This window comes from Dufourea novaeangliae, unplaced genomic scaffold, assembly GCF_001272555.1.
Source record: "Dufourea novaeangliae isolate 0120121106 unplaced genomic scaffold, ASM127255v1 scaffold124, whole genome shotgun sequence".
Taxonomy (NCBI): Eukaryota; Metazoa; Arthropoda; class Insecta; order Hymenoptera; family Halictidae; genus Dufourea; species Dufourea novaeangliae.
In genome coordinates, this window is record NW_015374010.1 from 3,378,226 (window position 1) to 3,400,784 (window position 22,559).

The 22,559-nt window shown below is 37.8% G+C and overlaps 1 protein-coding gene across 3 annotated transcripts in view; it reads left to right on the forward strand.

Moving 5' to 3' along the window:
* Positions 1-22,559, forward strand: part of LOC107188496 — a 380,591-nt gene that overhangs the window by 151,365 nt on the left and 206,667 nt on the right. For all 3 annotated transcript variants that reach the window (XM_015576795.1, XM_015576793.1, XM_015576794.1), the window contains exon 3: positions 1,751-1,973. In XM_015576795.1, coding sequence (XP_015432281.1) covers positions 1,751-1,973 — 223 coding nt within the window. The remainder of the gene's footprint in view (positions 1-1,750; positions 1,974-22,559) is intronic.

Sequence of the window (22,559 nt, forward strand, 5' to 3'; positions counted from 1 at the left end):
CCTTGTGCAAGGCTGCTAATTGACTGTGAAAAGGGACATCATGCGTTAATTACAATTTTCAAGTTCCATGTCGTTACGGGAACTGTCGTTACGAAACATTTTTGCTCGTCTGCGATGAAGTTACAGAAGGTACAGGAAAATAAAAAGACTGAATTGCATGCAGACTCCCTTTGTTCATCTTAATGGCGAGCGTCTGTCACGGAAATTTAACTAGCAGTAATCCAATTTTCAGGTCGTCGTTTTTTTCGCTTTATCGGTCGGCGTCGCTTTTAATCCGTTGTGACCACATCAAGAAGCCTTTGCTGAGAATTTAATGGGAATCCTCGACCCTGTATTTCCAGCTGCACTCTTATTAATTGACTAAAAGTCATATGTCCATAGTGCTATGTAGTCATTTGTAATGAATTTATAGACCATCGACGTATCTTGATTGCTTTACTCTCTTTAGATTCATATATTTTAGAAACATTCCAATTTTTTATTTTATGGATAATATAGTTGCGTTTTTGAACAATTTTTCAAAAATGATTATTTGAACAATAATCACAAATATCTGGTTTCTTCTCGTAATTATTCTATCCTTGTATATGATAGGTTGTTTTAGTGTCAATGAATGTTTTTTCCCCCCGAAAATAGTTTTTATTGCTTTACGGTGAATGTCTTAATTACAGTTTGTCGTGTGTATTTTTGACCTTTATACGTATTCGAACATAAGATTACCATTAACGTCTTTCCAGCACAGTTCATTATGCGTCTAATAAGATTGAATTACTCGTATTATTATTTTCACTACTAATCTCAAATGATTGATAATGCTCGTAAATTTAATCATTCTTTGCACAACGTTTATTACAAAAACGGGAACAAATGATCTAAAATACATACGTATATCCGGTATGATTCATGTACGAGAGAGACTTAACGCGTGCTCATCGGAAAACTCTGTGAACGGAAATTTATCGGCGAGTCGATTAAACGTAAATCACTTTTTAATATTGTTAGCCGGTAACGCGTTTCATCCCCACGCTTCCCGGTCAGAAGCTGTTTCCGTTCGTTGTCGTTTAATAAATTCGATTGTGCCCGATCGAAATCCACACAGCGTACAAATTATCTTGCAGCATTCGCGACAGTTTTAGCGTTTCAATTACCGGCGATTCACTTTTGGTTCGTTCCGCGGACAAAAGTAACGAACGAGTTACAATATCCGGTGAACGATTTTAATTGTCGGTGAATGGTTGTAATTACTGCTATCAATCAGAGGGGCTGCACAGGCAGGTTAAATTTCATTTTTCGGAGCAACTTACTGCTAAAGTTTATCATAACTCACGATCACAACGGAACCGCTCATATCACGTTAATAATAATCAAATCACCTCAATCCACTTTACGGCGGACAAACTTATTAAATTTATTTCTATTAAAATGCTGCCATCTGTTGAACCGTGGGCTGTAGAATTTTGTATGAAAACACAGAACTAATTTAAATAATTTTTCGTATAACTAATATATCATTTAACTTTTTACTTTAAATAAAATATATATACGTACTGAGCAGAAATCTGGACATGATTAGAAATAGGGACCTTACCTCGTCTGTGTCTGAACTGACAGTGCCAGAACACTGTGGTCCAAAAATCATAGCTGTCGGTAACAGTGAACATGACCAACAGAAAGTACATTTATCTCCGTTCTGCTTCACCTGGGTTTCAACCCCTGTAACAAAACCTGAATGTTTTACCGACTGTTGCAGACAAATTCACCCCCTGTACGGCGAAAAGGCGGGGCTTCTGGGTTACTGCGATCCGGTCGGTAACGCGGAGAATTTTCCACCAGCCCCTAACATCGTGGTCGAGGGTGGTAGAATCGAGTTTGTGCGCCCCTCGCAAGATGGCACCACGACACCCCGTAGGAACACCATGTCCCGAGGATCGCAGACCTTCAACGACGAGTCGGAGAAGTCTGATCCTGCGAAGGTGAGTCCACTGTTTTCTTTTTCTTTTTCTCTGGGGTCGTTCAACCGCCACGGTGTTTGCTTCCGACCCGTGTTTACACACGTTGCACTGCACGGTCTGCCTCCGAATTTACTTTCGTGTAAATAAAGCGAAAATGACGGAATCTTCGTTTGGATAAATAAAGAGGTCTGGTCGGACAACGTTCCGTAGTCTCTGGAGCAATTTTCGGGGTGTATTCGTGTACCGTTTGAAATCAATACGGAATTTGTTCGAGGGGCCATTTCTGTTGTAGGTGTTGATTGGTTTGAAAGTTTGAGGATGTAATGGGTATTAGTTTAAGTTCAACGAATGAAGGATATTTAATTATCCGGGTGAAAATGTAAGAAAATGTTTTAAAGGTGTTTTTGTTTCAAGAGTACAAGGGAAACAGTATGAGGGTCCAGTTTTTGCATATTATGTTTGAATATATATCATTATTCTTTATTTGTTAATCGCAAATACATCCTGGAACTTTATTCGTTATTCGAAATGAAATTTGTTCAACCTTGACTTCGACATAGAAAGCTTATGGCAAAAGATAGGTTCGTCCTTTCACTAGAAGGGGTTAACGAACATTTACAACGATATATCATTAGCTGCAGCAATTCGATTACATTCACTCCATTAACACAGTAGTTACCTGGATCTCTATTAAACAGCCATTTACTCTCCAATAATCTAACATAACGGTCTCGAAAGAATTTTTATAACGTTCATTGAAATGCTTTTCGTGTTTCACCCATTAGGTTCTAAATCATAAATTCGAGAGACGCCGCCTGGTCCCTCTGTGCCACTTAATTGACGCAATGTGGTGTTTCTTAATGCAATTCGTTGTTGTTTGCATTTCAGCTTCGAAATCGTGCCTTCTTCAGGGCCACTCGACCGTGAATTCGGTTAGTCGGGTTTTCGATTCTAGGGGGAAAAGCGGGCGCAGTGATTTTTGCTGAACCCTTTAAACCCTTCATGTTGTATTCATTAGACGTAACCGTAACAGAATAAGTCGTAACGTGTGAAGAGCCTTAACCAACCATCTACGGGTCGTAGTAATCTACGAGTGTAGAACGAATCGAGGCAGATCGTTAGCCTTCTATTTAAAAAATATATATCACGTTGAATTTTTCTACCCTCCTTTCAGCCACGACTGACAACGCACGATAATTATATTACGCCTTTTACATACCGACAAAGGAACATTCATTAATGCCGTAACCCGACTCGCCTGTTCGTTGCATTATTCTTTCTGGCTTATAGAAATGCTTGAATAGGACCGACTGAACCATTGACCTTTGTTACATAAGTCTACAGAATTTGAAAAACTTTTGTTCTGCAGTGAACTTCGGTTTCCTTGTTACGTTTTCCGTGGAAGTTCCCGTATTGGAAAATGAACGTTGCAATCTAAGGAATAGTTTTAATTTCATACATACTTTTATTTTAATGGTATTCCATGTTGAAATGACGAACTTTATTTAGTAGTACAGGAAATGTAAGGATTGCTTGTAATATGTTATACTTTGTATTAATTCAATTAAGAAGAGAAGTCTAACAATGATTTTTCATTGTTGTTATTTTTTTGGCCTTTTTTAGTCCAAGAATAATTCGTTTATTTATTTAAAAACGAAATTTGTTGCCATTTTATGCATACTTTTATAGAGCATAAGAAGCCAGTAAATTTTGGTGTTTTAATAAAATCGTCTTCGATGAAATCTGTCGTGGCCATTAACTTTTGACAAATCGTGTTCGCCGACTTCGAAATTTCGTCCCCGCTCCCCCTGGGCGACCGCGGGAAAAGTGCGCGCAGATTCCTGTCGAACCCTTTAACCCTTCATGTTGTATTCATTAGACGTAATTGATTTTCTCGATAGGGCGTAGCGGGATTTCCATATTAAATTGGAGCGAGCTGGCCGTTCTCTACCCTACCCTCGGCGTCAATACGCGGCGATTATTCCGAAATTAACGACGTTCCTCGTTGTGTCGCGGCCGCGACGTCCGTAATTCTAACGACTTAACCCTTTGTCCGCGTGTACCCGTTCGTTTCATGGTATTTAGAGTCGATTGCGGTCGAGTTTGCGCAAAATGGTGATTGCACAGTCGAGGAAAATTGATAACAAAAATTTTCGTTAAGGTGATATATTATAAGGCAATATATAATAAAAATAAGAAGGGATTGAAAGTACAAAAATGTACGGGGTGGACTAATGACTTTGACCATCTAGAATATTTCCATTATTTGAGCCATTCATTTGTTAAAGTGATTGAGTCCATAAAATATATCAAAGAAATTTATTTTAACAATACAAAATTCAGTATTAGTGCCTCAGCACTGAAATTCGAAAAAATTCAAAAAGAGGAGTTAGACACTTTGGCCTCTGAACGGCTCATTTTTAGAGATATGAACAAAATTTATTTGCCAGAATTGTACGGTACCTCGGGGGCCATAATACACCAGTAATAGTTTTTTTTTATGGAGGGTTCTCGGAAATTTGTAAGGTCACCTCTATTTTTTTTTAATGGAATACCATACTTTCTTGTTCCTAGTAGAATAGCGGATGCTTAGACGATCTCAAAGACCTATGGTACAAGGTCATTCGATATTAAATAATGGAGCGAAAAGACATTTCTTGTGTCATAGGAGATGCTCGAAGTGGCGTTCACGAAATGAAGTATCGATATCATGGGTAGTTCTGAAATGTTTAGTCCATCGAAGATTTTCATTTGTTATGTGAACAACTGTATATTACATACAGCTGCTTGAACAAAAGAATTTCTCTGTTGTGTATCGTGTCTCCTAACAATTCATCAGAAATGAATTCGAACGTAAGTCTCTCAGGAGTGTTAGAACGTTTGTCTCTAAAATTGGAATATCGTCAGTCCAAGTGAATTAGCGTTAAAAGAGGATTGTATCGAAAAGTAAAAATATTTTGAAAATAATATAATTTGTCTTTTTACTCTTCTTCCAGAAGTTTTCGAATGACCCACGTGTAATGCAAGATGCTTTCAAAGAATAGACCATAATAGATACTATTGACGCACATTCAGGTGTTATAACATCGGTGTTACCTCAAACTTCCGAAACTATCGATTCACAGCATATAATGCGGAAGAATAACTTCGTATACGGTTGATACTCCGCTGAGATCCCCTTTTCCTATAGTGTTCATCCGACCTTTACAAAGAGCCCCGTTGACGAGTTTTTCTGACAAAGTACAAGACCCCCTTACGAGGCGTCGTCGTCATCGAGCATTTGCATGCGATTAATCAACCACTCTTTTCTTCGTTCTCGTACGGACGATGAGTCCGTTCGAGACTTCATTACGTCAACGCGAGTTATGCCGAATTTTTACTGCCGGACCAGAGATTAGGGAATGGGAGTAGGGACCGAAAACATTTTAATGCGATTCTCACCAGAGCGCAATTTCGTTTGACGCCAATAAGAATGGGGCGACTTTTAATTACGGTTTTATTCGGCTTTAAACGCGTGGCCGGGTGAAAAATTTCATTTTAGGATTGTTCGAAGCTTCCGGGCGTTGTTATTAAGTCCTTGCGTTAACAGAACACTCGCTGCATTTCAGGCTCCCCCTTTTATCTCTGACGATCGTTCGGGTCATTATTGAGTTACTAAAATTCCCTTATTCGATTTTATTATACTTATTATGTTGTATATCGAGTCACATATTTCAGAGATTGCTACGATTGATTTGTCAGTAGAAATTATTAATTGAATGTGGAATCTGTGGTATTGATCCTCTATTCATTAAGTATTTATACACCAGGGATTCTAGAGACCTATTTCCTATATGTATACTTCTTATATTAGATAAAAAAAGAAGATGTGTTTCACTCGGATTTAATGAAAAACTCCTTAACAAAATAATCGCGTGGTCCAGGTCCAGATCTTTCTGTCTTCAACGTTCGTAGGATTTTTTGAAATTTCACCGGTGAAGTTGAGTAAATTACAGTGGTAAATTAAGAGATTTTTTACGCGGTTCCACGTAGCCGGGAAAGCGAATATTTGAAGGAATTTTTCGCGAGCGAGCGAATTAATTTTAATTACGTGTAGTCTATGCGCGGGGCAGGGTTAAATAAAAGCGCGCAGAAATGAAACAAAGGTGCAGAACTGAAATTCATACGTGCGTGCCCATGGTTAATATTATATTACCTCAGTAATTACTGTCTGGTCAACGTTCCACGAAGACTGAGGGGAAATTGAATTTTCCTTTATCGGATATCGCGTTTCGATTATACGATTGCATGGAGAACGTACCACAGGGCTCGAAGTTTCATATCATCGAAAAATTGATGAACTGATAACTTAATGAATGATTGAATGACCAGTGTTTCATATTTTAGACGTTCATTTGGCAAAGTAATTAACTTCACAAAACAATAAGTAGAGAAAACGAGTAAAATTATATAATTAAGCACTAATCAAGTTACTTTGGCGCTAGAATTTTAAGAAATTCAGAAAGTGGAATTAATTACTTTGCCCTGTGAATGACTCATTTTACATTATTTCATATTAGTTTCATTATACAAAGTCACATATCTGTAACATTTTTATGTTATGGATAGTATTTGTGAGTATTTTCGTATTATGAACTTCCTATAGATTTGCCCATTTAAGGTTAAGTATATTGTACTAAAATTATACATAAATCTATCATAGGGTCACTGGCCTAAGCATTCTGTAAATCCAGTAATAATAATAATAATTCGACTCTGGATTTTTATACATTAATATCGCTCATTGACTCGTACACCATAGCAAAATATCGATTCTAATCAAATTTAATAATATTCACGAATAATTAAAACTACTAAAACCCCTAATGCAGGAAACAAAATTCTGTTCAACTCTGGTTTTTATATATCACTGCTCCAAATGATAAATTTGTAGTAACGATAGATTCAACGATACTATTGTGTTACTGATAATCCGTATGAATGTAAGCATCACCTTACGTAACGAAAAAAGAAATATAAAAATGTCAATAATTACATTTCTAGAGCGAAGATAAATGATTCAATTAAGTTTGAAACGGCTACAATTTATATCGATGAATCTAATTGGAGCATTCGTGAGTTGGTATTGCAAAAGAAGGATAAAACAACCCCCTTTTAAAACGTTCCGATGAATTGTAGACTTCCAGCAGAGTTTACATACCGGCGTGCTTTCTGACGTGCGTGTCGCCGTTACGAATAATAATTAATCGCGGGCTGGAGAGTTGATTAAGGCCCTATTCATCGAACGGAGACGTTATAAATCACACGAACAGCACACACTGGAATGGTGCGTTCTCTACGCGAACGTAAATGACCCTCTTGCGCAAGTGAAATTTTCGTGACGTGGCGGCTTGTTGGCTCGAACAGCTGTTTCGAACTTTTCACGTCCCCCGTGAACAGGAGAAAGCGTGTGAAGGCTCGATCGATGATCGAAAACCTGTTGTTTAGAGAGAAAATTGAATCGGGTAATGTTGCACCTCTGCTCGACAGGTTTTCGTCATAATTGGTACTGCTCGCTTGAAAATTGTTGGAAATTGGTTTTCGTAAACAAATTCTTTTTTCATATAGCAATAGTTTTGTAGAAGAACATTCTGGATGCATGGTGATTACGTTGACTGCAGATTTTTGCACGATTGTCTGAAGCTCAATACAGTTAAATTTTTAATAAAGTCTACCGAGCTTTTTACTTTCTGTTGAACCTTAGAGAAATCTTAATAAGACATACAAACTTCTGTTTGACTCTAATCTTTATAAATTAGTCCGAAAAATGTAATCTACTTATTATGCAACAATCTAATAGGGTGGATGCACCAGTTAATGAACATTGTATATGGAAACGAGTAAATTAAGTTATTAAAATAAGCAAAGGATTAAGTATATATTTTTAAAAAATTTCTTGTTTCATATTCAATTTTCGCGCTATTAGTGAGAAATGTTTATTTACTTAATATTCTTCATTCACTGGTGAAAACTATACTTTCTCTTTCTAATTTCAGTTACCTTTTTCCATTTTTTGAAATTGAAATCTAAACATTATAAGAAGGTATTCATATTAAAGAAATCTAAGTTTCATATGCCAAATATTTATTAATATTATTGTCATTTAAAATTCAATTTAATAGTTACAATATCTCGTAAGTGTTCATTCCTTGGTGCATTTATCCTAACTTTCTTTCATACAGAACTTATCCTAGAATATCACGCAGTAAATTAAGTTTCAGATAAAACACATCTGTACTCAATATGTTAACTCTTGTTTCTCTCATATAAGTATGTTACACATCCAGAAGTTAGTCCAGATCGCTATCCATGAACGGAAAACAGTAAATGGGAAACAGAATTAACGTGGTAGTGCTTACGGTTGATTCAGCGGGATCGAAAGTGTTCGTCGAATGAATTTCCTGTAATCGAGTGAAGAAGTTTCCGCGCGGAGTGCTTCCACGAGCCCTGAGAACGAAGCAGACATAACTGATCGGCTGTTCCGAGTTCCCAGCCGCTTCTGTGTTTCTCGAGTGCGCGCGTGCATGTGTTCGCAAGAAAAATGTGCAAAAGTAAAAATGCTCCTGACGCCGCCGTTCTTTGAGAGCGCAATAAAGGCGTAACGTGACTGTAGGTACCTGTTTTCTCGCTCGAAAGGGGGAAGTTTCATCGTGGCGGAGTTGTGGCGATGAAATGTAACGAGTAATCAAAGTGAAGCAATTCTTGAGAGAAATCGAGCCGTGCTAGAGAATGGTGTGGCTCGTTTTTCTCTGAAAGAAAATTCTTCGAATTACTTTAGAAAATATAATTTTGCAGAAAAATCCGCAGTCTAATTATGAGTTACCTTGAACAGAAAATTTGTAACCAAATTCCATCTGATTCGATTCACTTTTACCAACAAGTTATAAGTTTCTAGATGTCATATTTAACAATTTTAAGATGGTTGAATTACATTTATTACGTTACAAACCTAATATTTTAGGAGTGTAAAACGTAATTATAGCGTAATGCAAAAAACTGACTGTTTTCAGTAAAATTATGTTACTGTCTAATGTATCTTCAAAGTAGTCACAACTTCTATAGCAACCTAATATTTATCAGATTCACGTCTAATACGTTGTGTACAGGTTGTAAGTATTGATTTACGAGTACAGTTGTGAATGAACCATTTTTAGAGAACAAATTGGTCGCCGAAGAGGTCCGAGTGTCCAGGATACGATAGCATCTTACAATCAGTATCCCCGACAGGACCTTCCATATCTACGTGTCGTTAACCCTAGTTTGGGTTATCTGTGAGGATCATTAATCGAAGGGATTTTCCTGTGATTTATCCGTCGTTATCGTAGAGCGCGTAAGATTTTAAAAGGCCTAGGCGAGGCACGGAAAGAAGGAGAATAAGAAAGACTAAGTACCTACATAAAAGCATAGCACGTGACAAATTGTCCTGTCCCTTGGATCATTCTTAGATAAGCCAGATTTCACAAAATGATGAATTAGCTTTCAACCAGTCTTTACGGAATCGTAAATATTAAAACAGTATTAATCATTCTCACTCCGTAAAAACATCGTAAGATTGCAGAAATTTGAAAAAAATGAAAATAAAACAATACTTATATCGTCGTGGAGTAAGTAGTATGTTTATTGGTTTTGCCAGGAAGTCTTTTTTATTTCTCAACGTAGCTTTTATATTGCGATAAACCAGCAAATACGGCAATGACTTCACAAATGCAAATTAAATCTGAAAGTCGAAATTGTCTGAAAAGAAAAGCATAAAGGTTCGTTGTATTAACGTGTTCAGCGTAGCCTGGAAATGCAAGGAAATAAAACCACTTTTCCTTGCATTGTAATAATGTAGTGTATACCAGAAGAAATGTATATGCACTGTACTGGAAGGGAATTTGAAAATGCTGGAGGCTTGTAGAATTCATCTAGACGAGTTGTTTGTTGAAAAAAATGAATAGTCTTCAAGGACATTATAAAAAAACTGTCTAACAGATAACAAAAGGTTGTTGAAAAACAAATGAAAACTACATTGTTTGCAATACGATTTATTTTTATGCGTGAAACTTACCCCTAAATTTCCTAAAAAAAAATACGATGGAACGTTTTGGCCAGCCCAATGTATACCATGTTTTTAGTCCAAAAAATGTCCACGTTGAAGTAAATATTACTTCAGGCTGGAACTGATTGCTGCAAAGCTTCGAAATTAAAACAACGCGCAGGGCCGTGTGTACATCGAGTTGTGTTGAATTAAAAACATTTATCTTTGGACGTCAACGGGACGTGGCGCCGAAACCTGTCGATACTTCAAACTTTTCTATTAACATTGTCAAAGGGACTCGAATCACCTGTTTTTCATTCTCGTATTTGCACACACGTGTGCACATCCCGAAATACATTCTCGTTGCAAATGGAGGAGCGTGAAACACGGCCTCTTGCGTGTCCTAGGATGCACCCGAACCGAATCGAATAGATCAACAATACGTACGGGGTTGGTCGAAACGAAGGGTGGCGCTCACCCCACAGAAATTTTCGGCGAGTTTTCTTTGTGATGGACACTTTCGTATTGTGTACGCCGTAGGAGCGGGTTGGTTTTGAACGACGGGAGGAATAATCGCTGTCGATGTTGCTGCATCCCCCAACTGAAACTGCAGCTGCCCGTTTAATACCAGGCTCTTGACGTTGCAGCGTGGAATTATCGTGTCACAAATGAATTCAATGTAATCGAAGTTCTTTCGAAACTTTTAGACGAATATCGTTCATTGAGTAATCAGTTCTATACACTCAGAATTGGTTTAGCTATGGGGTACTAAGGTTGTCGAAGAATTTTCGAATTTTTCTCGGAAAGTAAGCTTTGGGTGAATAAATTTTACTCTACACTTTTGATTTATTTTTGCACGAGGAATGATTTTTTCCATGCTTGTACCAACCTTTCGGCTAGATTTTGTATAAAAAGTAAAAAAAAACTCACGTTAGTGTATATCAGGGTTGACCACAGTTTATCTGAAATAAGATAACAAATATACATTTGAAATAATAAATTGTTTCAAATACTTTATCCTTTTTATTTTACAAATAACATGAGAGAGCTAATTTTATTTCGTGTTTAATTCAAATTAATATCTCCTCTATCTGTGATCATACGAGAAATATTTTTTACGTAATTGAAATAGTCTGAAGAGATGCGTCAGATGGTGAAAAAAATTACATAAGTGAATTGAAAATGTTTAGAGTAATGACCAAATTTAAAATTTTTAGTCATACTATTATACAATAATATTGGCTATAACATACAACAGGATAAAATAATGTGCATATACGTAAAAAAAACATACGTGACCTTCAAAAACCATTAAAAAATTACACTTATAAAAAATTTTTGCTTCCATCCAATTCGACTCTTTAAACTATTTAAACTAAGTAAAAAAATATTTCTCGTATGATCACAGATAGTGAAGATATTTAGGTGGACTGTTTTAAACGGAACACCCTGTATAGTGTAGTAACAAAGATCGGCGGCTTGTTTCATTCAAGATCCACGTCCATTCACATCGAAGAAATCCACGGGTTACGCGACTCTAGTGGCTCGTACACGAGGCGCCGATTTCGTATGAATGACAAACGAATTTATGAATGAAAAGTTTGCGCACCGAGCGCTCTCTCGTTAATTAGGAGCCTGGTGAGCTTCCGAGCGTGTGCCTCGGCTGAAGAGAAAGTTTTTAAAGCGGCCTATTGTTATTGCAATTAGCATCGTTGACCACTTGCTCGGTGGTTTTATGCCATTCACTTTTAAGCCATTCACTTTTAAGCCGCGCAACCAGCTATGACATTGCCCTGAAGACGTCCCTTTGTTCCTTTAAGCCACTCGCGAGGTTTATTCAGCGTGGGGACAATTAATTTTTGTTCCGTACTCGTGTCCGTGAATTGTTTCACATTTCCTCCTTCTTCGAGGTAATTTAAAAGTTATTCTTAGTGCAGGAAAATATTTAAATAAAAGCTGGCAAATCATGAGACTCACACAGGGTTACACAGAAGTATTTTATGAAGGAAATTCGAGGATAGAAACTCTATTGTTCCTTAATGTTTCGTTGTACAACTGAATATGAACTTTTGTCTTATATGACAATTGATGTACTTTTTATACTAGAAATGAAGAGGTCTGAACTTTTTTTTACGGTTATTTTCGTTTCTTCGACCAGACACGACAGAATTTATTTGCACAGTGTTCTATTGTTATCATATGATATCAAATTGTAATCTATTATTATCACAGTGTATTGAGCTTCGCTTTTTTCTGGAATCAAAATAAATAGACCACGGATGTTTGTACATATTGTATATTGAGCGCGATAAACTGGAGACTAGAGAAATATATACATACTCTTATTTCTCTTTTTATTGGTAATGGAGGAAAAATGGAGGACTGCCTCCAGACTGTTGAAACCAGTAGAAACAATACAATGAACCAACTGAGAATTTGTTTTTTTTTTTACTTCAGAGCAACTTCCTAGAACAAACAGTAAGAATATTTTCACTTTTAGAGTTACAATTAAGTGATTTAAAAAAGAAACAAGATTTATCCGACAGTGTTACATTAGAACATATCGCGCAAAAAGGAAACATTTTTTTTCTAGATCGAATTAAACCAAAATCGTGTAAAAATATAATTAAGTGTACTTACGAACGTCCAAAGAGCCAGCGAATAAATTCGCAAAGCGCACAGAATATTCTGAATTTTTTTATCACGTAAAGTCTCTGTGAAGTCATCGAGGATGAAATTTGTGAAAAATTGCGTCTGTATTCGCAGAAATTCCCGACGGAATGTAAAATTGCCAGAAACTTTACGGTTCAGGACGTCACGGCATCGATAGACCCTTCGAGGCTCGCTTTGATGTGATTGGCTTTGATCTCACTGCGAAAAAAATAAATAGTTTCGGCACTTAAACGACGGATTATCGAGCGACTGGCTGATGATACCGCCGTTAATGGGGGATTTGCAATAAGTCGTGAATAACCTCTTAGGCAATTATGCACGCGCGAGGCGCATTAATTAACGGGGACAATGGACTTGCTCGATGCGCGCAGAAAATTTTCAGTGCACCCTTGGTAACGGTGAATTTTAATTAATCGAAGGATCACGCCTATCACCGTCGCTAATTGGAAATCATTTCGCTGTAGAAACACCGGCTCGATTCTGCGAGGCTTTCAGACTCTGAACGCTTAAGCCAGATTTCATGGGAAGTTCTTGTCATTGGTAGAGAATAAATAAATATATTAATTTTAATCAAAGCCCCTCGATTATCAGGATACCATTTATCTGAACGTCGTTTAATCCGGCGTTCCATTATCCGAACTTCTGTGCTTGACAGGAACACGTTTTAAGTGGATTTTTTCGATACGAGTTTCCTCGGCACTCAACATTAAATATTTCATAAACTAATACCCATACTCTAGTGACATTCAATGAATTCAACGACCTACTTATACTATGACCTCAAGTCTTGAAATAACGCTACAATAATTTCGGCCACGAAAAGCAGGCTCGACCACTGTGCAGTGTTTCGAAAGGTCTCGCTGCCAGCTATAACACGGCATGATAACAAAACAGGGTGTTCCATTGAAAACAAATCATATTTACCTTAACGTGACCTTGATCCCTCCACTCAAGGTCAAACAAATATAACCATTCAATAGAACTTTTAAATTCTTAAAACTTTTATCTGAAACATTTTCTTAAAAATGCATTCCGAGATATGTGACCATTCCAGCGCTTCTAGAAGACCCTGCGTATCACCTCGATTATTCAAAAACCGTGGGCGATCGATATATTCTCAGGGATCTGCTTCAAGTGCAGTCATTTATTTCCCATCTCATTAAAGTCTTCAGGTTAAACTTTCGATCTGAACGTGTAAGATCGCTGGTCGCTCTAGGGACTCGTCTACTTAATAAGTCGCCTATCGTCTGCCTTCTGCCGTTTAACAAGCGCGACCAAGCCGTAGCCGGCTCCCAATTAAATTCCGTACGTAGAGTTATCTAAAATAATGATCAAATGTTTACGAGAAAACGCGTAGGAGACGTTGATTTTTACCGGTCGTCTCGTCGGTGTAACCGTTTCATTACCGGTTGACACGTTAACTCCGCCACTTGGCTGGCGCTACCTGAGCTCGAGGAATGTTATCTCGGCGACGACACTTGCCCCCGTAGTCGTCCAGCTATCTCTGTCCCCATTATCATCCGGTCGCTATTTTGCGGAACGAAAGGCGCGCGCGAGGATAATCTCAGCTTCGCGATAATCTGCGCCAAGTTTGTTACCGCGTTGCTCCGGTTTCAGATTCCGAACTAAATTAGACCGAGCCTCTACACTTTCGATTTCCTTCCGTGTATCTTATCTTTGGGACAATTTTAATTGGTGGTTGAACACTTACAGTGGGTTTTTTCAATTTCGTCATTTTTAGGGAACGGTGTGATTATAGAGTCAGAAAAGGAAGAAAATAGTGTTAACTTGTTGGTTTATTTTCAACAATGCCTTAGATGAGGGAATAGAATAGTATACAGGTGTTGATTTGAAGTTTCTTTTAATATTTTTTTAGATCAGATTTTCATGCTCATCAATAGACTGCGAGTGTTTATGCATTTGTAGCATACCTTGACTAGTAAAATGTAGCAGAACAGAAATTCTATTCAAATTTAACGGTATTTATGTATTACTAACATATTATTGTTTTTTTATATATCAGTGTCCAAATTTGCAAATTTGCATAAACATCCGTAGTCTACTCATCAGTAATAATTCTTTACTTCATTCATATTATTTATTCTTATGTATTTTTAGTTATTTATCAAAGAGTTAATTATGTATTATGTAATTATATAATATATATTACACAAAATAACTAATTATTGTACATACAAGGTATTTAGCTTTTAGTGTCAGAAACTTTATGGGATAATTCTACAGGTCGAAATGAAACGTAAAATCATAAATAACGAAATTCTGTTGGAGACTTTTGTTCATCATCAAAAATTCAGGTACGCCTAGGATACGATGTTCTCTGAAAAAAATACGCCCTTACTTCTTAGCCAAACATTTGAACGTGTACATACCTTTCCTTTGTTGCAATGTCAATATCAGGGAGTCATTTGCGATTGTTGGCGACGCTGCCGAAACGCAGGTAAATTGTAGATACTATATCCACTCGCTGTTTATACATTCGTATTACCTTTCAGTCCTTTGTGCGAGGATTCGAGTAACGTTTCCTTAGTTTGACGGTAGTCGTCAACGCGAAAACATCTAGTTGCCGAGAAGTAGACCTCTGATATTTTTATAGTGAATTTTAGTTTAGTTTATGTTAGATTATTTAGTGTTTATTCTCTATTTGTATTGTGGTCGTCATTACGGATGTGAACAAGTAACTAAGTGTGTGCTTTTGTATGAAGTCTCGTAAGAAGATAGTTCAAGCTGGACTGAAGGTGTGTTACACATCACATTATTGACTATCAGGTAAAAGTGCTTATACATAGATACACAGACTGTCCAATTTCAGACATTTTTAACCTCAGTTCTTTTATTGTTAATAACTTGAAATAGACTATAACTATATATGTAGAATCATCCCTTAAAGTTTCGACCACTCAGTATAATATAATAATAATTATACGACGTTATAGCTTTATATTATATCATTATTTACTTTATTTAATCGTGACGATTGAAATTTATGTCACTAAGTGTGTAAAAACGGGACGAGAAGGTGACGATGAATAAGTTTTGCATCGTGTTACGAGCTTGTGTCGCGCGTTCTACAGTGGTTAATACCGTGATTTGGCCATTTATTAGGGAAATTACGTTTGCTGCGTGGTATGATAGGTATTCCACCCTCGTCGCCTCCGACTATGTATGCATGTATCGTTTTCGGCAAACAAGCGATTTGCTCGGCGTCCTTTGAAGTCTCCGACCATGCTTGCATTACGCTCATCTCCGGCATATTTCGCGTGGAAAACGATACCCATCGCGATTTTCCACGTGCATCTCCCACACAAGTATAAAGCTCTCCAATTAGTAGACGCGCGATAATTAAATTTTGGAAATCGTGCTTGGCATAGTGCCACTCTGCGCGTATCGTGAGAAAGCCACTTCGTGGTTCCTTTCGTTTTACCAATTTCTGCAACTAGTGGAATAACATTTGTAGTCTTTGTATTCAGTGTAAGATAATACATTCTGTGTATACGTGTTAGGCGTTCGGTTTCACTGTTGTTCTTTTAATTATTAGGTTGTCTGGTAATTTATGATTGTCATCGTATTTCACTTTTCCATAGTCATGCTTTAATTGCATTTATGCCATAGAGTTTTATGTGAATACCCAGTTCCTTAAAAATTTTATTTTTGATCAGTGAAAGGTCTTATACGTTAAAGATGTAATAAATTCAGTCATCCTTTGAATGAAAATAATATTTCATTTATTTTTAGGGGTATAGTTAGACAAGTTAGTGCAATACTAATTCATTAGAATGAGCTGATTCACTCGATTAAAGTTTAACTCTATTAAAATTTAACTTGGAAGTTAATTTTTACTCTGTTTATGCAGAAGGTACGTAGATATAGATATGGTTGGTGGAAACATGATATACGTACGATTCTACTAAAGCAAATCGGTAAATTAAAACAGTATCTTACTACCCAGAATGTTGTATCCAAAAACATTCTACAGATTTTCTGATTACCCTAAGTAAGTTCAACGAAACTCTTAATAAAAGGGGACAGACTTTCTATTCGGCGGTTATTTTCGAAAGCTCGCCAGCAAAACCCTGAATTTGCATAAACCACCACAATCTACTTATTATTCAGTCGAGCGTACTCTGTACCGAACGTAGCATTAAAATTTTCAGTGTTCACTTTATCAATCTCAATGGGTCTAATTCAAGATATGTCCACGAGCACGACTTGTAAAGAACGTACAATTTCGTTACGTTAAGTGCGCTCGGCACGCTCCTGAACGTGTTCTACTCTTGCTGAATTTGTGCTTCTGATAACGATGCAATATTATGACGGTAAAAGCAACCGGGTTCCAGTATCTGACCCACAAAACCGACTCGCGAACATGATCCTGGTCGTAATACAGTGGAACGATTAGCAGAATCTTGATTATTGCAAACGTCGATTGTCCCAAATACCGATTATGGAGGCACAGAACGAGTCACGAATATTTTCTGAAAGAATTAGTTTACAGAAACATTGGACAACGAATCATCTATTACCTCCAAACGAGTTTAAATTAAATTGTGCAACGGAAAACTATGAAAGTAAAATTATCTATGTTTATCTAATCTGTCAGAATAGGAGAATTCCGATTGCTCAATAACCGTCAATATTTTGGTTACCCACAGAAGCTGCAAATTGTCGCCGGTAAATATCTAACTATTGTCAGCAAGAATCCGTAGTTTCACTGCTAGTAAAAAAGATTCACTAATAGATTAACCAGAGAAATTCAAGTAGTTAATGCCAGCAAAAATGAACACAAAAAAAAAATAGGTAGATTCAATATTCAATATTTTCGACTTAAAAATAACAAGATACAATATACATATATACATATATATATATATCCGTCCTATAGTTTTGAAATAACCATTTAAGGGTCTGGGCACTTAAAGGTATAAACCCCGTCTCACCTGGATCGATTATACGAAAACAAAACCCCCTTTCCGATCGAATTACCATCCTGTTACTTCAGATAATTAGCGTTTCACCGTAAATCGTTAAATGTATATAATTCTGCACTTAATTATGCTCTCGAAGTATCCTCAAGTTCAAGGTATGCCACCGTGTGGCCTCCGTGTTTGCAAGTCAAAATAACGTCGCCAAACGCAAGGTGTTCCATCCGTCGAGAATGGTACTCAACCGATTCCGTCAGTATTCGAGCACGCGTGTCGCCAATACACGGAAAATCTCTACCGTTGCGTTCCGTTTGGCGGCGGCGACCCTTTGAAGTCCTCGGCGATCGTCATGAATCCACGTCATGCGCCGAGGTATCAACGGCGTACACGTGGTGTATGCGCGGCCCATGCGATTCGATTGATTAGCCTAATTACTCGCGCCGGTACCTATCGCCATTCCTGTCGCTGGCGACGCCGGGGGGGGGGGATACATTGGCGCACCCTCCTGCAGAGTTTCACCGTTCGAATTTGCATCGAATCGCGTGAAATAGAGGATCGTGAAACGGCCTGGCGACGTTCTGACGCCGTTGGCAAAGACCCCCTTCCTATCTTCGTTCCACTCGAAATTTCCGGAATCGTTGAGAGGGGTGATTGGGAGCAGTCGTTTTTATAAATTGCTGTCTGAGCGTGGGGAAGATCCGAGAGTGAACGTCGTCGTTTCTTTAAACTTGGTAATTTTATGCTCGTCTGCAGGTATACATGGTATGTCCAGAAAGTAATGAGTAGAGTGCCGATCTTTATGCAAAATAACATTTTATGAAGCAATTTACGAAGACAGTACTAAAAACAGAAATTTCTTTTTTCTTTGAAAGTGTTTGTTGGGTTAAGAATAAAATAAAAAATATATTAAAACGGATGCAAGGTTCTGTTTTCAATTGCGTTTCACATACTCCATTACGCTATAATGGAGTATCATTCCTCTTCCAGTTTCTAACAAAATATACGGCAGACAATAAATATGTCTCATATTGTCGTTAAGTGCGTCACACCTTTAAAGTGTACAGATATTAAAACGTATCATTAAAGGTACGTATCCACTTGTTGCGTACCACCGTTGTGTATCACTGTGGACGTGCAACTGTTGCATCGTTACGCACGAAACTGTATCGTACGGTGATACGATACGATGATACGCAACAAATGGATATGCACCTTTAAACGCTTAAGACGATCTATAAGATCTCGAGATTCGGTCATACCTCTCAAGACTCAGCCTTCAAACTATTCAAACAGCTCAACACTGTTTCAATTTCTCCTCCAGCGATCCAGCAGCAAAAAATCCTGTGTGTACGTAAAATCCATAAATTGAGCCTGACTGGTACCTATATTTCAATTAATGTCCACAGCAAGATCCGGTAACGACAAAATAAAATCATATACAGTTCAATTAGTCTCCCTACCGACAAAAAGAAAACCAAAGTCGGCCTCGAAACCCGAAGAGCCTCCAATCGATAGCGTCGCAGAGTGTATGTAGATATACAGGGTGTCCCACCTAACTCTGCCACCCTTAACTATTTTCTTATTTGTCACGGTACAATAAGATACATTATTGGATACGTTTTGATCTCCTCTTTGTAATGGCAAACAAAAAGATTGGGCATTCCATTTGAAAAAACGTTACCAATAGAGAAATCTCAGAAAATACGACCTTGAGATGACCTTCAATCTCATAGCCTAATTTCCCCCCTAAAATACACTAACTTTCTCCCGAACCATTTGTTTGTACCGTGACAAATAAGAAAATAGTTAAGGGTGGCTGAGTTAGGTGGGACACCCTGTATACACGGGACTCCTGCGCGCAGAGAGATTCAGTCCAGTTATTTAAAGCTTTTTAATCACGGCATCAGACCGGATTTGCTCGAATTAATCGGGTGAATTTATAGGAGACTCGCACTGCCTGAGAACAGGTTGGCCTTTAGCCTTCCTTCGGGGTTCGGATAAATTCGTACGATTGGAAACGTATGCACATAGTAAAATTCGCTTGGATGGCCGCGAATACACCTGCGGGTACAGATAAATAAACGGTCGAATATACAGAGATCATCGATAAGATGTATTCCAGAAAAGGAGAAGGGGTTTCATGAAGTTGGTTCGACGCGAGCCGCCCTGTTTATCATACTTAGCCTGGCGGGATTAATAATCCGCGTTGACGATCCTCGGGGAAGCGGATCCTTGTGTGAAGGAATCGTGAATCAAAGCACAGGGGTGGGGGGGAGCAGTGTGTCTCGGGGAGTGAAATATTATTCGGACAACCGGTTCCGAGAAGTATTAAACATGCTTCCGTTGGCTCGAGGTGGCAATTAATTCCGCGAGAAATCGAGTCGATTGAACGGGACGTCACTTCGATCCTCTTAGAGGGAGGTGGACAGTGGATAATTCATGTGACGTGATTAAATCGTTTAATTAAGATGAAGGGGAGGGGGAAGGAGCTGTTCTGTGGAACAAGATTCTTTTTCTTGTTGGGGGATGAAGATTCTTTTTTTTTTTGTTGAGTTTGAGGATGAAATGTTGTGGCGGATGGAGTTGTTTGCAGATGGAGGTGGTATTGGTATTTCAGGGTCGACATAATTCTGTAAAATAGATTATTATATTGGGTTGGATGGAAAGGCTTCTGGAGGATGTTTGCTGTATGGCAGTTTATACTGCGGTATGTGAGCTGATGTGCCAGTAAATTTATAACTCGATATATTGATGTAGTCATAAAAATTGGTCGTAGTTAAATTTATATTAAAATAAAATTCGCGTGGGGTGAAAATTCACTCATGGGAGCTTTTAAGGGTTCATTAGCTATTAAATATTCTAAAAGTACTCATTGGGTCCTTCAGACCCCATCTTACCAGGAAAGGGTTAAAATACCAACATATTAAATTTCGTAAAGCTTTCAATTGATTATCATTCCAAAAAGTGCGAACAAATCTAAAAATATTAAATATTGAAAAAGACGTAAACTGTTGAAAATTTATTAATTGATTGATCTAGTATTTTGTACCAGAAGATTTCATGAAAATCGACACACCAGAAGCAAATTGCTTCGTGTAAAGTAGATGCAATAGACGGAATATTCGAAGTCTGATTGAACCGAGCGCACGTTCTCGTCGAGCTATGCGGAACTTTCAACAATTAGCCGTACAGATGCTTCCTGCTGTGACTCGATACGGGCCTGAGGGTTTCGTATACATATACGTATGCAGCCGATTGTGCGAGAGCAATCGCCTCAGGTCGCACAGGTGGTCGGCTAATAATAACTCGCGTGTGTGTGCGGGTATAATCTAGTGCAGTGGTGCACAAATTTTTTATCGATTACCAACGTATCCCTTAAATTAATTGCACCGCGGATGTTAATTCAAATCCAAATGTTTGAAAATTAATTTTCGAAAATCAGAAACAGATATATTATTTTCGTCGCAAAAGTTTCACAGATTCGAATTCATTATAAGTGCATGCAATCTGCAATCCAGGTGCTATTAAAGTTGGGAAGAACAAATTGTGACAAATAAGATGGCATAGCATTTTTTATTTTACCGTTCATCAGAGATTGTAATATATTGTCGGTTTGCTAGAATAGTGACACAACTAAGAAAATTAAATTTTTCATAAAAAGAAAACTATTAATTACTTAAACATGTATGAATAAAAAATTTGTATTTCTTTCACAATTTGCCTAATACTCTTTGGGTTTTGAGGGTTTCTAATAAAACATTATGTATGGGTTCTACTATTAAAAAAGGGTTAAAACAGCTCACTTTTGAATCATGAAATTGTTCTGCTTAAATAGTACAAGTTTATGATTAATAAACATTTATATCTTCCAGATAAATATAGCTAACTTTCAGAATTAATTTTTCCTGATATCTCAAACTTAACGATTTTCCAGGTGTGTCACTCTTTCAGCAAAACCGACGATATAACAACAATAATAAAATAGGAAGAACTTAAATTTAAAAAATTCTAAATTAATTGTTAATTCATACTCGAAGGTTAATGTTTCCTAGTTTCACGTTATATTAGTTTTTTTAGATACCAAAAAAAAATATTGCGTTACAGAGGGTCGACGGCTCTTGAAGCAAGTTGTGAATCACTGACACAACGCGTCGACCGTGGATAACACGGCTTTCGGTGTAGGAACGGTTTTCACAAACCACACACGTATACAGTCGATGTAACCTGCGTTCAGCGCTATTCATAATTCTGAGGCGTTGCAAAAGGTCGTCGCATGGAAAATGGGGGCTCCCTGATCGCTATTTGAAAATTATCCCGTGTCTGATTGCCGGTTACGGTTAGGAGATCGTTTAAAAGGAAATCCCGCGTTACACCGACTGGGTGGTTACGACCAGTTTCATTTGATACTCGCATTAGAAAATTTCATCGCGCTCGAATCAACTGATTTCCCAGCGTCTCCTGTTGGCCCGAAGCGACGATTGACGAGCCTGTGTTGTTACGACGACCAGCAATTTCCTTTGGGCATAATACTTCTCGGTGGAAGTAAGTAATTTCTATCGGAACCAGAGACGCATAAATTATTTTCATGCGTCGTTTACGTCCGTTAATTCCAGTAATTTCTGTCGCCTCTCGGTAGCCGGTCGATTAATCTGGCAGTTTAAGAAGTCGAAGAACTAAAACGGAGCAGTTTTCTTGTTGGGTGAGAGACGATAGAAAGGAATTACTTTGAGCGTGGTGGTGAAGGGATCGTATATCTCGTGATATAGATTTTGGGGCGGAATCATGGCTGATGATACGGGACCACCCCTTGTGACGTAAGATTATCCTTTCCTTGAAGGAACAGGGTATAAATTGGGCTTTCGGTGTGAATTATTGAATGGTCGAAATAGTTGCTCGTGAATTAATCAATATATTTTTGGGAATAGTATAGAACTC